Genomic DNA, 14,706 nt, shown 5'->3' with positions numbered 1-14,706 from the left:
GGAGTCCCCCAGCTCGGTGCTGAGCCTGTCCCCCGGGGCAAGGTGACATCTGGTGTCTGGCGGGGCTCGGTCCCGCCGGCTCTCCCCATGCTGGCGCTGCCCCCGTACCCGGCGTGTCCCGGCGGGGCTGCCCTGGGATACCTGGAGCTCTACTGGAACGCGGCGGGGGAGGCGGGACAGGCGCCCACAGCGGCGGGAATCGCCGCGGCCAGGCGGTCCCCGGAGGCGGGGGGCAGGAGGCCCACAGCAGGTAAGGCCTTGGATCTAAATCCTGGGTACCCCTGCGCCCAGGCCGGGCTCAAATGACTCGGAGCGGACTTTTCTCTTCCCCAGCCTTGCTTACCTAGTGGGTGACCTAGGCAGACTGTGGAGGGGTGACCTTGGCCACTTTTCCATGGTATTTTTCTTGGGTGGCTGCCAGCCGGTTTCCTAAACCTCAAAGGCGCTGTCGGGTCAGGGCTCCAGGCTGAAGGGCAGCTTGGTCTTCTGGAAGTTCATGGTTCTTGGTGCAGGAGTGTCTGTGCCTCCTTTTAGTTAAATGCTGTCACCTGTGCTATCGAAAGGAACAGATCCTGGAGATACTTCTTGTGGCACCCCTCATCCCCTTACAAACTCCCTGCGCCTTTTATGTGTTTGTTAATCGTGAGCCAAGGCCTGCTCTGAATCATGGGGTGCTGGGAGATCTGCTCCTTTAAATCTAGCACTGTTACTCACTGCTTCTTTCATTTTGCCATTTTCCTCTATTTCCCCATGTCTTTCTGTGCTCTTGTTGCTTTGCCTTTCCCTTTTTAACCAAAAAGTCGCAGGCCTCACCACAGTGGCATCTTCTGTGCCTGCCATTCCCCTTCCACTCCAGTGAGTGGCAATAGAAGAGCTGGTAAGAGCAGGTTTTCTCACAGCCCCACATTAGGGTCAGCAGGGCACCACTCTAGCAAGGTCAGTGGGTGGGAGGAGAGCCAGGTTTTGGGGTGCCACTTTCAAGCTGTCATTTGCTATGGAAGGCTACAGGCTCAGGCAGAGTGCCTGTGGCTGCTCGGTGTGTGGCTGCCTGCCACGAGGTTTGGAGAAAGGCTTGGGTTCTCTGTGTGCTGCCTGCCCGACAAAGGCAGTGGGCAGAGGGACTCCTTCGTGCCCCTGTTGGGTTTGCTGTACAGACTTTAATCCTTCTTCAAACACTCTCTGCCCCTCTGAGAGAGCCCAGTTGTGGAAGTCAAAGCCTACAGAGGTCAGGGGCTTGCGGGAGTGGGTGTGTCACAGGCGCTCATGTTCATGTCTGTTGCCCTGTCGTTTGTGTTTCTCGTTTCCTCTCTCCTTTACTCTCTTCTCATGGGAGAGGGAGCACTTTTGTCTTGAGCTCAAGCTGCTCATGATACATCTAATGGGGCTTTGGGATGACAGGTCAAGCAGCAGCCTGGGGGAGCTTTAGTTCTACAGTTGTCTTGCTGTGGTTCCTGTCTAATAGGAGACTTTCCTGTTTTCCAGGCCCACGTTCCCAGCATACTCATTTCCTCCATATAAGATTTTTACTGCACAGCCTGCAGAAGCCAAGCTTCCTGTGATACCACACAAAGTTTTAGCTTCCCATGCAGACAGGTCACTGCAGTCTAGCCCCATGCACATAACCCTGCAGGCCCTTGCACCTCTTCTGGTGACAGCCTCTTTCTGTTTATAGACAGAATCCCTTTGCAATCCCCATGGCCCTGCTCCCCAGCGCTGGAAACCTGCCCCATTACAGCCCTGGCTGTTCACCCAGCCCCTGCTCTGGGTGCTCTCATCTTCTAGGAGGTAGCAAATGGCCCAGAGCAGGCAAGCCTTGAGTGGCAGGCACCACAGAGACAGGCATGCCTCTGTAAGGAGAGTAACAAGGGGAACACCACCACAGATGTGGACACCTTTCTGAGGTTCAACAGTGCTCCAAGCCTTTTGACTGATTGCTTAGTGGCCTCTCAGTTTAGGGCAGAAGAAGGAAAGGTTTTGTAGCATGGGTGGGAAGTCCATTCCTCCGGGTGATATCAGTGCTTTGCTCTGGACACTTGTTCTGGAGGTTGAGAAGGTGTCTCAGTGTCACAGCTCTCAGGGTGACTGGTAAGCAGGTTGGGAGACATTGGTTGGGCTCAGTGGTCAGAAGGTGTGTACTGAAACGGCACTGCCCCATTCACTGCACTTCCAGTAGGAGGAGAGGGGGTGGGCCATGCAGGACAGTTTGCAGAGGAGTAGCTGGAGGAGGGAGGGGTGGGCAGAGTCATCATTGTAGTTAGGGGAGAGAGGAGTGACTGGTATCACAGCCCTTCAGTCAGGTTGGCCTGTGAGTGTCTCAGCCTCTCTCAGAGCCCAGCAATCTGGCATGAGACACATTTTCTTATTCCTGCAACCTGAATGACTTTGCATCTTGGCAGGTTTTGTCTTCACTAGGAGCCCAGATTGTTCAGGAAGCTTTTCTTTCAGGTCTTTGTCTCAACTTTGTCATCAACAGAGACCCCTTAAGACACCTACCAGGACAAATGAGAAGGGGCTTGAATGCCTTCCTCTGCATTCTTGAATTTTGTCCTCTATGTCCCTGGTACAGGATTGCTTCCTCCTTTCACCTATTTCACACATCCACCTTTCCTTTTCCTCTCCTCTTCCATGTGAAATTTCTTTCCTTCATTCTTCTCTCACCAAAAGCCTCCCTCAGACAAATAGGTCCTTCCACCTACAGTATCTCCCAGCAGTGGCATGATCTGTGGTGGAAGACAAAGGCAAACAGGACTGAGCCAATATCCAATGCCTGATACTGTCCACCTGCTGCCCTCACTGAGCAATGGCTGCCCTGCCCCACCGTACACCCTGGTCAGAGGTTGTTTTGTCTCTGTTGAGCACTTTGGTGTTGCTGGGCAGGCAGTTTTGGGGAGCCCAGCCAGAACCCAGAGCTATGCTTGCAATCATGACAAGGCCTTTTTTACACCACAACCAAACTGAAGTATTACTGAGGCCTTCTGGAGGAGGAGAGCTCACTGTGAACCAATGTTGCACTGTGCTCTTTCACCACTCCCTGTCCTGACTATTCTGCCTGGCAAAAGGAGCCACGAGCATCCCAGAGGGGACTGAGCTGGGAAGCTGCTCACTCTCAGTCTGTGCTCACAGATCTGTGAAGAAAGGAGGGTAACACAAGCCTTTGCTTCAAGAAAGCTCCTGTCTGGTAGGCAAGGAGCTCTACAGCAGGCAGGGAGCTTGCTCATACCCTTACAGCTAAACATTTTGTCTCTTACACCTTTTCTCATTGTCTTTTTATTTATAGAAGTATCCCCAGCTTCATCCAGTTCTGGGAATTTCAGCCAATTCACACCAGATTCAGCCACCAGTCCACACTCGTCATCCTTGTCCCCGCAGCCTACAGCTAAGTCTCAGAAGGGCAGAGAGTATGGCGTGGAGGGGATGAGGAAGACCAAGAGCCGTACGGCTTTCTCCAAGGAGCAGCTGCAGACCCTGCACCAGCGCTTCCAGAGCCAGAAGTACCTCAGCCCCCAGCAGATCCGGGAGCTGGCTGTCGCCCTGGGGCTCACCTACAAGCAGGTGAACACAGAGACTTTGACCCGCAGTATATCGGTCTCACAGTGGCTGAGTGGCCACATAAGGAAGTGCCAGGATGGAAAGATGAGTCCCCAGCAGGGACTGAGGCAAAGGTGCCAGCTAACAGTTGCTCCCCTGCTTATTCATGCCCAGAGAGATCAGAAGCACTTTTGCAGATAGAGGGGTCAGTGGCACCTCATTTGGGCCTCCCATCTCAGGGGTCAGTTGAGGGTTCTGTTGCCAACACCTGTAGTAGAATTGCAAAACCAGTGATGAATATGTTGTTCACCACAGTCTCTACCCTGGGCTTTGCAGCACTTCACAGAATTTGTCATGCACTGTGAACTTCACAGAAAGCCTGGCATGCATCTGTTCTCTGGCTGCAACATGCTTAAAGCTCTTGCTAGTGTCTCCCAGGGCTTATCTTGTGCAATATCTAATAATACTCCACACTCAGCATGGCCTGGCTGCTTGACAGTGTTCCCTCCTCTCCGTGGGTGCTGCTAGGTTCACACATCACTGCCCTTTAGGGTCTCTGCTGATCTACAGGTAGGTTGTGTGCAGTGAAATGATGCTGCCTCCAATGATGCCTTCCTAAAGCGGGGGGGCTGGGCAATGGGGCACAAGGGCTCGCAGTTACAAATCCAAAATCTGCCCGAAATTTGGATCTCAGATCTGGGCATCATGGCCTGGATGCTCTGGGACTAAAAAAGTTATGCATGCATTGTAAATGAACACATACAGCACACACTGAGCTGGTTCTGTAAGGAACAAGACAGGGGGGACAGTCTGCTCTTTCTTTGAATCCACATCCCAGCAAAGGCTGCTTTCACAGTCCAGACACAGCCAGGGGGCAAATGGCTCTGGAATTCACCCCAGCAAAGAGCTCTGAATTTGGGAACTGCTGGGTACAAGGAGCAAGTCTGTCCCTTTTCTGTTCACAAATATGCAGAAACAGTATCTTAGAAGTTTGTCTGTAGTGCAGGGGGCTTTTAGGGGTGTCGGTGGATCTGATTTACACCAGTCATTCACCTCCACAACTGGAATTAGTCGATTTGTCACAACTATCACTGTCTCTTGACATCGAGCCACCCCTCCCCCATCACACAGTTGCAGTAGCCACCTGCTGAGGCTGCTAGACAGATCTCTCCCCTTGGCAACACCCCCCCAGGAGTTCCTGAAGGCTTTTATCTGCTGCTGCTGCTGCTGCTGCCCATGTATCTCTGCCATCTGGTCACTCTCCCTCTCGTTCTTCCTGCTTGCAAATTTGGTAACATTTTGCTGAGATTTTCTCTGCTTTCCCTTCCCCACCCAGGTGAAGACTTGGTTCCAGAACCGGAGGATGAAGCTGAAAAGGTGCCAGAAGCACAGCCTGTGGAGCGAACGGGCTCAGTGCCTCACACAAGTAAGAGCACAGCACATGGCTCATCATGGCTCTCCTGTCTGGGCAGATCAGTCCTGTATTTCCTCCATGGAGGCAACTTAAGCAAACGAGTGTGAGCACACCCAACCTCCTGGTTTGCTCAGCACAGAGGCACAGGCTTGGCACCAATCTGTGTACAGGTGGTAGCCCAGCAGTGGGCTGGCTATGCAACAGAAATGTTTCCAGGGAAAAGCTGTTTTCCTCCTATGAATATATTTATATGATTGTGTATCCACCCCTGAACTATGGGATTGAGCATAGTTCTCCTTGCCCTCCATGCCATTGCTGTTGGTCAATAGACAAAATGTGAAGGGGCAGAGCCCCATTACACGTCAGGCCTGTGGACACCAGTGTTTTGACTCTCTGCCTTTCTCTTTCAGAGTGGCTTCCAGACCAGTGCTTACCTGGACGTGCATCCCAAATTCCACCAGGGCTACCCCATCACTGCAGCTGGCAACATCCAAACCATGCCTGCCCCCTGCCAGCACTATGGAGCAGGGCAGAACGCTTACACAATCATGACCAGCGAGGATGGAGGAGTCTTTGGCAAAGGCGGGGGGACCTGCAGTGTCCAGCAGACAGTGGGCTTCATTGCCCAGCACAAAGTAGACTTTTACCACAGCTATCCCGGCAGTGTGGAATATCCAGGCTCAAAGACAGGTGATGGCTGTAATTTTCACCACTCAGCCACTATGGGGGCTCCTTTTCCAACCACTGCTGGCCATCATCTTTATCATTCCTAAGCACTGTGGATGTAAGGTAATTGGGCAGCCAGGAATCAAGTCTTATTCTCATCTCTCCCTTTGTTATTCGTGTGCTGTCCACCTCAGGGACACCTTGTAGCTAGAACCTGTTTTGGCATCCAAATGTGTGCCTGCAGCTGTGCAGAGACCCATTTGCCCAGGTACATGCAACAGAGCCTTCATTTCTGTGCCTGTACACGTGCACACACACATTCCTTCCTTGGTTGGCACAGATGACCAAGCTCCCTTATAGCAAAGCCCACGATCTTGCTACCCACCTTATGCCCTGGGTCTTCTTAATTATGGGTCTTGTAACTTGTCTAAGGGGAAGCACAGATTCCTTTGGGGATCTCATTTCTTCATATCACTTGTACAGTTGTGTGCACATAACACATGAAGCCAGGGGCTGTATGGAGAAGTGCTGGCCATGTACCTTCAACTGAAGTTGGAGAAGTTATTGCCACGTGCCAGTTATCCATCTGAAATGTAAACCATCAGTTCTGTATGTCAGCCATGAGGTGAAGTGATGAAGTGACTAATGAAGGGAGATGTGACAAGTAGCTTGCAGAAAGGCTGGTAAGATGATCTTATAAGCCTTTCCTTCTAGTCTGTATCTTTCTGTGCCTCCCTTCAAGAAAACCTAGCAGTGCATTCAATTTGACAAATAAAAAAAGAGTATTTTTTAAGATGCATGATGTATTTTTATGTATCTCTTTTTTCCCTGCTGCAATACAGCATTGCAATGTAAAAACCAGATGGAACATAGCCATAGCAACTGTATGCCATTGTTATTTGATGCTGAAACTATAAACAGAGATTTTTCTGTGTTGTTAGTGGATCAGTTTCATGGCTCTTGGCAATGCCAGATATCTTGAGTCAAAGAAACAGGTAAGTAACTATTACCCATCTTAAGATCCCTATCCAGCAATATTGAATACAGGGACTGTCATGGAGGTACTATATTTTCTAAGCTTGACTATGTAAGTGTCTAAAAAAACCTAAAACCAGATGTGTGTCACAAAGTGTATGTAATAACAGGCTTCCAGTTCCCAGAGTCACAGGTTTTCTATCACTCTTTTTCTATCACTCTTTGATGATGACAACGAATTTCTCTTAAAGCAGTGAAGTAGCTGCCATGGTTAAAAAAGAGAGCATAAAATGAAGGCAGTGATTTCTGTGACTGGAGTAATAAGAGGCATGGTCTTCTATTGGCACAGCTGTGTCTCATAGCTGTTTGTTTTCTCTCCCACTCCCTCCTGCAGACACTCTTTACTGTAAACTGTATGGCGTGCTGACTTTGGCTGTGTTCGTTAATTTCCTTTACAGCATCTAGGATGGGGCTGTGTTTTGCATTTGTGCTGAGAATGGAGTTGATAATACAGAGATGTTTTCATTGCTGCTGAGCAGGGCTTGCACAGTGTCAAGGCCTTTTCTGCTTCTGACAGTGAGAAGGCTGGGGGTGCACAAGGAGTTAGAAGGAGACACAGCTGGTCACAGCCTGACCCCAACTGACGAAATGGATATTCCGTACCCTATGGCATTGGGGTCAGTGTAGAAAGCTGGCGGCATCCAAAGTGATAGCGTTTGTCTTTCTAAAGAATCATTACACAGGATGGGGCTCTGTTGTCCTGGAGGTGGCCTGCCTACTGGAAGGGGTGAATTAATTCCTTGTTTTTCTTTGGTTTTGTGTGCGTCTTTTGCTTTACGTATTAAATTGTTTTTATCTCAATCCACGAGTTTTCTCACTTTTAGTCCCAGTGGTGGGGAGCGATCAAGTTGAGTAGCTGCATGGTGCTTATTTGCTGCTTGGCATTGAACGTGGCCAGCAAGATTTGGGGAAAGATAAGGCCTTTTGGATAGTGAGTCATAATCTTGGTACAGGCCCCACCCCTTCCCCCTACAACAGCGAGTGGCTAAAGATGGGCAGGACTGTTGTTGAAACCATCAGAGGGGTGGGGAGCAATTAAGCCGACTGAAAAGGTGCTGGCTAACGTCGGAGGGTGGACTACAATAGCGGCAATTGTCAGGGCTCTCACACCAGAATGAAGATATTTTTCAGTTCCTCTCAAGCTAACAGTTCTGTTTACTTACCTGAATATAACCTAAAACCTTTCCATGCCAACCCATTAAAGGCTGTTGTAGGTGAAAAAAGTTGAGCGTGCAGCTGCTCCTCACTAAAATTTCTCTGGAAAAGGAGTCGCACATCATGCCCTGCTCCTTTAGAGATGCTTTAGGACAGGCAGGATTTTGCTGTGGAGGTTCTGGGACTGATTTGCAGAAAGCTGCTGCCTGTAAGAGCAAGAGCTGTGATCTCCTTGCTATTGACCTTCAGCAAAGTAGTGCTAACATACACTACCAAACCTTGCAGTCTCCTCAGACACAATTTTTCAGAGGTCGTCATCCAAAGACAGACCTTATTGCTACAGGTGGTTATGGAGTCCAAAAGCCTGCAGCAATTCCAACAGGCAAGTACGCAGCTTCCAGGAAGGGAGATCATTGATGTCTGCTGTATCAGGAGCTGCATTCCCAATGTCCTGTGTAAAAACAGCAGGAATGCAGCTTCTGTTAGAGGGAGTCCCTCAGCCCCAGCCAGCCAGAGGGACACTGGGGACTTGGTTTCTTTTTTTCTCTAGTATCTGGAGTATCTAGTAGCAGTGATTTAGCTGGATCTTGGGGCTCACCCAAGGCAGAAGTCCCAATGGCATAATTAGTAAGATTTAATGGTTTGGACACTCTCCAGCTGCTAGACAGCAGATGGACTTTTGTCAAGTATGAGAAATTAATTCTAGCCTGGTTATGAAAGAGATTCCCAGATATGACCTGAGGGTACTCCTCAAAACTTTGGACAGCACAATTACATGGCCCTCACAAATAGGAAAAGACTTGGGATTGTGGCTTCTTGGGTGGTTTGTTTGTTTGTTTTGGGGTGGTTTTTTTTGTTTGTTTGTTTTTTGTTTTTTCCTCTTTTATTTTAATGTCCAAATGTTATGATTTAAAGTAATCCATGCCTCATGGGTATTCAGTATCAGCCAATATGCTGCTGCCCTCTGACGGGCCAGGCAAGACACGTGTGGCAACACTTGACTGACAATTTCTGAAACCCTGTAAGCTCAGCCTTCCAGTCATGTGGTGTAGCTCGATAACTAAATATGTTTACATATGCCTGTAGGGAAGAGCCTGTTAAAGCAAAGATCATTAGTTTTATCTGCACCGGAGAGACAACTGGGGCTGTGAGCCCTTGCTCGTGGATCACTCAGAGGAAACATGTAGTTTGTAAAATCTCTGCAGGCCACACTGACATGGAGAGCATGGACTGAAGTTGCTTGCACTGCTCTACCTGCTTGGTATTTTCCCTGTGGGACAGCTGAACCCAGTGAACTAGACTAAAATCCTGATCTACCCAATATGTACTAGACACCATTTCTTCTGTTAAGGTGGGATTCTCTGCATCACTGGAACTGCACCTGCAGCATTTTTGTCACTGCAGATAGTGTGAATGTGGAGTGTATTTCCACAAGCTGTAATGCATATGCAGAGGTCTAAATCATCTTACAGCTTGATCTTAAAAAGATTTGCTGGCAAGGCAAATCATGTTTACAGTGTGCAGAAGTCACTGTTAGACAGTACAGTCAGGAGAAGCAGCAGTCCTAATAGCTGTGTAATACATCCTAGCAGAAAGAGCTTTTGTTGGCATCCACTTAGTTCTTTTAAGGAGCTAATACTGCACTTCTGCAAGTATGAGGCTGGATGATGCACCTGCATCTCCACCAGTTTTGGTAGTAGTGCCCAATTACCTGTGCAGTTATTTCATGTGGTGATGTGATTCAGGCATGTGAAGGTAATAGAAGAGATTAACAGTTCTGTGGAAAGGCAGAGTCCTGTTTTTTAATTCCACAGGCCCTAGAAACACTTCGTGAGCAACTAGGAGCCCTTTCCAGCCCACCTTCCAAAACTCAAACAACAGCTGCTCCACATGTTCCCTCCAGCTACACCTGCTTGCCAAACCTGCACACAACCCAGGCTGAGCAACCAGGGGAATAACACAGCCATGAGGGAACACTCAATTTTCACAGAACACTCCCCTAGTACATGGAGTAACACAAACCACAACATGCAGCGCAATCATTCTCAGCCCCAGGGCTGTTTTAGCAACAATATCTGTTTCTGCAGAAGTACAAGCAGCAGTTATCTGCCAACAGAGTTCTGCCTATCTTCTTACCCTTGCAGCAGACACATGGAAACAGAACATACCAAGCAGCACAGGTAGACTGCAGCAGGCATCCTCTGCAATTGTTCTGCAAAGATCTGTATACCTTACTTGTTTAAAGATTGCATCTTAAAAGAATCCCCAAAACATAAGCTGCTAATTTTAAAACTGAAAGACAAGGCATAGTATGTATGACTTTTATAGGTGTGATTTATATGGTTCAGTTTTATTTTTTCAAGGCAATTGCTGAAATTAATACTGTTGCTAGTTACCCAGAATTCACTGGGTAATACACACTGCTATTGGGATATGAATCTCCCATCCGGATGAGAAAGGATCTCTTGTTCTGTAATACAGAAAACCTCATGAACCTGGCATTTCCCCTTTTTCGGGGCCAGACTTACCTTTTTATGCTGTTTGAAGGCTGGCAGCCCACACATGTGACTCATTATTTTGTCCTTCTCTACACAGGCTCAAGCCTCGGCTCCTCTCTCCTTCCTGTACCTATTGTGCCTTTCCTCAGGAGCAGAGGATCGCAGCATTGCTTAAGGATAGAGGGGATATGCTTTTGCAACCACATAAGCAGGTTCTGTTCAGCAAAGGACCTGTGGCACTTTGAGCCTGAGCAGGCAAGTGCCAGTTCAGCAAATTGTGCTCAGTGGGAGTAGCCCTTGAATTACCCCTTTTGGACAGATGAAAGGCTTCAGTGGTGCAGTGTACTTAAAAGAACCTGGGATTAAACCCAAACACAATTTTTGCTAGTTTTCAGTATGACTAAATAGCAGCTTGGTTCTGGTTTTGTTTCAGTGTTGGAGGCAGGAGATTCAGTTACTTACTCGAAGACTTCTGTTGCCATTTGAGGTCAATACCAGAACCACAACAGAGCTGCATATTTAATTGCACAGGATTCCAGACCTCCAGTTGTGACCTAGAGCACCTGCAGGAGGCCACACAATACCTAGGACACTTTCTTTTGCTCCATCCTCCTTCTTCGATACTTTTTTTGAAGCTGTTCAAACGCAAGCTGGTGACAGAATCATCACAACATTAAAATAGAGTAATTTATTTTCAATTCAAACAACTTTGTAAGAACATTAAGAACACTGAACATTAACCAGAAAAAGCAATAAAATACAACCAGGACATAACATAAAACATGCTTGGTAACACTGCAAAAAACAAACTTTATGAAAAACTATCCTGCAACAACAAATAGTCACCTCCTTTGCAGTGGAAGCTCTGCTGCAAAACACAGGGCAAGGATCAGAGATCACCTGCTAGAAAGGCAGCAAAGAAGGTGAAACTTGAACAACAAACAGACCTTAACAATTCTGCTGCTCACAGCTGTAACATTGCACACTGGCCTCAGTGAATGAGGTTCAATCTCTTCGATACCCAAAGCATCTTTGCCAAGGGTTAGCTGTGAGCAGACAGGCACACTTAAACAGGAAACTAGCCTCAGGCGGCAGGGTGCTGAGCCCCTCCAGTAGTTAAAACAGGACTAGTGGAAGAGGAGCAAATAAACAAATAGAACATGCATCCATGAATCAAAATCCTGGAAATCCCATGGGTGAACACAAGAGATGGGGGAAAAAAAAAGTACTCAAACCTGAGACTCATACCAACTCTGGACCCCCATGGGATGCCAAGGTAACTGGCATTGATTCTGTATAGGAGAGCTCGAGAATGGTGTGACAGTGTCAGAGGTGTTCTGGAAGCTGAAGGAGTCTTCTGCCTCTACGCCGACATAATCTACATTGTCAAAGTAGCTGTGATAAAAGTTCATTTGCTGGCTTAATAAACCCATGGTTTGCTGGGTATTGGAGCTTGTCCCACCTTTTCCAAAGAGCCCCTCATCCTCCACAGACACGAGGGAGTAGAGGTTCTGCCCATCCCCGTAGGTCTGCCCGCTGTTGTAAGTTTGGTGCACGTTGGGCACAGCCGGGAAGTTCCTGCCGCCGCCGCCCACAGGGAAGACCTGGTGAAACGTGGGTGCGATATCCAGGTATGCAGCCTGATGAACCCCATTCTAAGAGACAAAGAAAGTCGTTCAGCAGTGCAGAACCACACCAAGAGCCCATTATTTTCGATGGGTCCTCCTTTCTCCCCCAGCCCCTTTCTCCAAAGCCGAACAAAAGCGCCTTTTTCATGCCCATTTTCCTCCCAATAGACCAGTAATAGCAGAGACCACCGGCTCCTCCGTTGGTAATCTCCAGCCTCTAGGAACACCACGCTGGGGGGAAAACCAACTTAAAAGAGATTCCACGGTAAGCCCTATTATGAGAAATACAAATGGCTTGGTAATATTGACTCCTGAGCGTTGTTTGAATTAGGAGGAATCCTCCCCACAGACTGGAGGAGCCATGACTGGCTGTGATGGGGAAGTTTACTCACCTGTGGTAGATACATCCCTTTTTCCACCCACTGACTCTCCTTTTGGCAACGTTTAAATTTCATCCGTTGATTCTGAAACCACGTTTTCACCTTAAAGTGATACAGAATAAGAAATTAGAGATTAATTTTTACGATGTTACCACACATCCTTATTTCTGCTACAATTCAGTTGCTGATTGACTTCTAATATTGTAAATTATTTCAGCAGCCAGCAACGTGCAGCAGACGCAGGTGGCTGTGAAATCAGGCCTGGGGCATGAATACTGACATACCTACTACTCCTCAAGATCACCACCGGATCTTTCCTGACTTTAAAAACCCTGCCTAAAACACCAGCCAAGGCAACTGCAGAAGTCAGACTGTACAGCACCATCTCACTGCTGTGCCACGGTCAGGCCAGTGTCGTTCCTTGAGTCAGACACAAGCAGGTGGTGGAGCAAAGACCCTCTCCCGAGGGAGAGAGCACAGTGCCACTCCAACCAGGAAAGGCCGCATCCTCCTGCATTCGGAGACAACACACGTCCCTACAGATCAGTAACCTGGCTCTGCATTGCCCTGCTTTGTTGATCTGCAGGCCCTTTCAAACACCTGCACCGAGTGGGTGGACAGCGCTGGAACCAAACATAAAAAGACTTGAGTCATAACTTTTCACACCCTCTGCTCTCCCCTAAACAGTAGCACTTAGATAATGGAGGAAATTTATCTCTGGGATCCAAGACAAAAACAAAAAACAAAAACAAACAACAAAAAACAAACAAACAAAACAAAACACACACACACACACAAAAAAACCCAAAAAACCACACACACACACAAAAAAAAAAAAAAAAAAAAAAAAAAAAAAAAAAAAAAAAAAGAAAAAAAAAGGACCCCAACTCAGCTAATGCTCAGAACAGGATGTTCACCTGCTTGTAGGTGAGCTCGAGGGCCGCAGCCAGCTCCCGGATCTGCTGGGGGCTGAGGTACTTCTGGCTCTGGAAGCGCTGGTGCAGAGCTTTCAGCTGGTCCTGCGAGAAGGCGGTGCGGCTCTTGGTCTTCACCACCCCCTTGCCTTGCGCCTTGACCTTCTGCAGGGCGGAGAGGGGAGAGGGGCTCCCCGCCGCCGTGGGGCTGGTGGCGGAGTCGGGGGTGTGGTACTGCGTGAGCGTGCCCGAGCTGGAGGAAGCCGGAGAGTCAACTGAGGGGGAAAGAGAACTGGAGTGAGCAAAATCAGGGAGGGAAGACTCAAAAACCTCAGAAGACCAGCTTCAGGGGAGACTTTAAGACGGCGGGTGCCCTGGGGACTCTGCAGCCGTGGCGGGGCAGCGGGGGGAGGTGGGCACAGGCCGCCTCTGGTCGCCCCTTTGACCCGCCCCGTCGGGGCGCAACAAGCGGCCACGCTGCCCCCGCCGTGTCCCCGCCGAGCGGCCCACGGAGCCTCAGGGGCCACCGCAGCCCCGGCATCGCCCCCCAGCCCCGGGGCACAGGCCCCTCCCGGCCCCGGGCAGCCCCATGGCGTACCTGAGGGACTGGGCGTCTTGGCGGCGGGCAGGGAGAGCGCGTCGGGCGGCGGAGCCTCCTCGGCGGGCGCGCTGTCCGCGGAGAACCAGCAGTGATAGTCCCCGTACCTGGCCGAGCAGCCCGGGTAGGGCGCGTAGGGCGGCGTGGCCAGGTGGGTGCTCATGGCCGGGCCGGATCCCCCGAGCCCGAGCATGGATGAGGCGATGTGATGGTGGAGACTGCCGGCGGCCTGCGGACAGGGACCCCTATGCGGGGAGATGGAGTGGGGGGAGGCTTTAAGTCCTCCCTAGCCTGGCCTTGGCTGGAGGGTATTGTCATGGCCATTGTCATGTTAAAGGTTCGTTGATTGCAGGGGGAAGGGACTCCGAGGGTGTCCAGTGACCGGGGGAGGGCCAAGGTGGCCCGTAGGTGCCTCGGCGGGGTGAGCGCATCCCTCCCGCTGGGGCGTGGGAAGGTGGTCCTTGCTCGCCCCTCGGCAGTGTGCTCGGATGAGTCGGGCAGAGCTTGGCAGGCACCCCCTGAGCTCACACTGCACACCAGTTCTCCTCCCCGGCCCCGGCCCGGGCAGTAGGAATGGCCCCGGGGCATGCGGAGACTTGGAGCGTCTGCATTGCAGATCGCAGCCATCATTGCACAGAGATAACACCCCCACCGCCCCGCCGCTGAATCCCCCCGGGGGGCACCCCATGGCCCCGCAGAGCCGTGTCTGCATGGCGGGGAAAAGGGCTCCAAGAAAGCCAGGCTGAGGCAGGCAGTCCTGCTCTGCAGATTTTCCAAGCTTCTTTCCCCCCCGCCATTTAAAACTTTCTTTTAAAAAAGCGATATATTAAAACAAAAATAAAAAGAAAAATTATTTTAGCTGCACAGCAGGCAGGGATGAGAGTCAGTGG

The 14,706-nt window shown here is 49.8% G+C and overlaps 2 protein-coding genes across 2 annotated transcripts; one reads left to right on the top strand and one right to left on the bottom strand.

The window, feature by feature from the left end:
- Window positions 1-87: 87 nt before the first annotated feature.
- On the top strand, window positions 88-5,715 carry LOC310906196 (homeobox protein NANOG-like; the record flags this gene model as incomplete). Its single annotated transcript, XM_083855257.1, has 4 exons — window positions 88-250; window positions 3,278-3,552; window positions 4,865-4,954; window positions 5,353-5,715. 4 exons carry the CDS (start codon window positions 88-90, stop codon window positions 5,713-5,715), a joined length of 891 nt encoding a protein of 296 aa, XP_083711383.1.
- A 5,810-nt stretch (window positions 5,716-11,525) lies between these two features.
- On the bottom strand, window positions 11,526-14,009 carry LOC310906344 (homeobox protein NANOG-like; the record flags this gene model as incomplete). The annotated part of the gene is made up of 4 exons (XM_083855530.1): window positions 11,526-11,951; window positions 12,317-12,406; window positions 13,222-13,493; window positions 13,817-14,009. 4 exons carry the CDS (start codon window positions 14,007-14,009, stop codon window positions 11,526-11,528), a joined length of 981 nt encoding a protein of 326 aa, XP_083711656.1.
- Window positions 14,010-14,706: the final 697 nt, after the last annotated feature.

Source organism: Zosterops lateralis (assembly GCF_965231275.1).
Source record: "Zosterops lateralis genome assembly, chromosome: 2".
NCBI classification, from domain to species: Eukaryota; Metazoa; Chordata; class Aves; order Passeriformes; family Zosteropidae; genus Zosterops; species Zosterops lateralis.
This window is presented reverse-complemented; position numbering and strand designations above follow the sequence as displayed.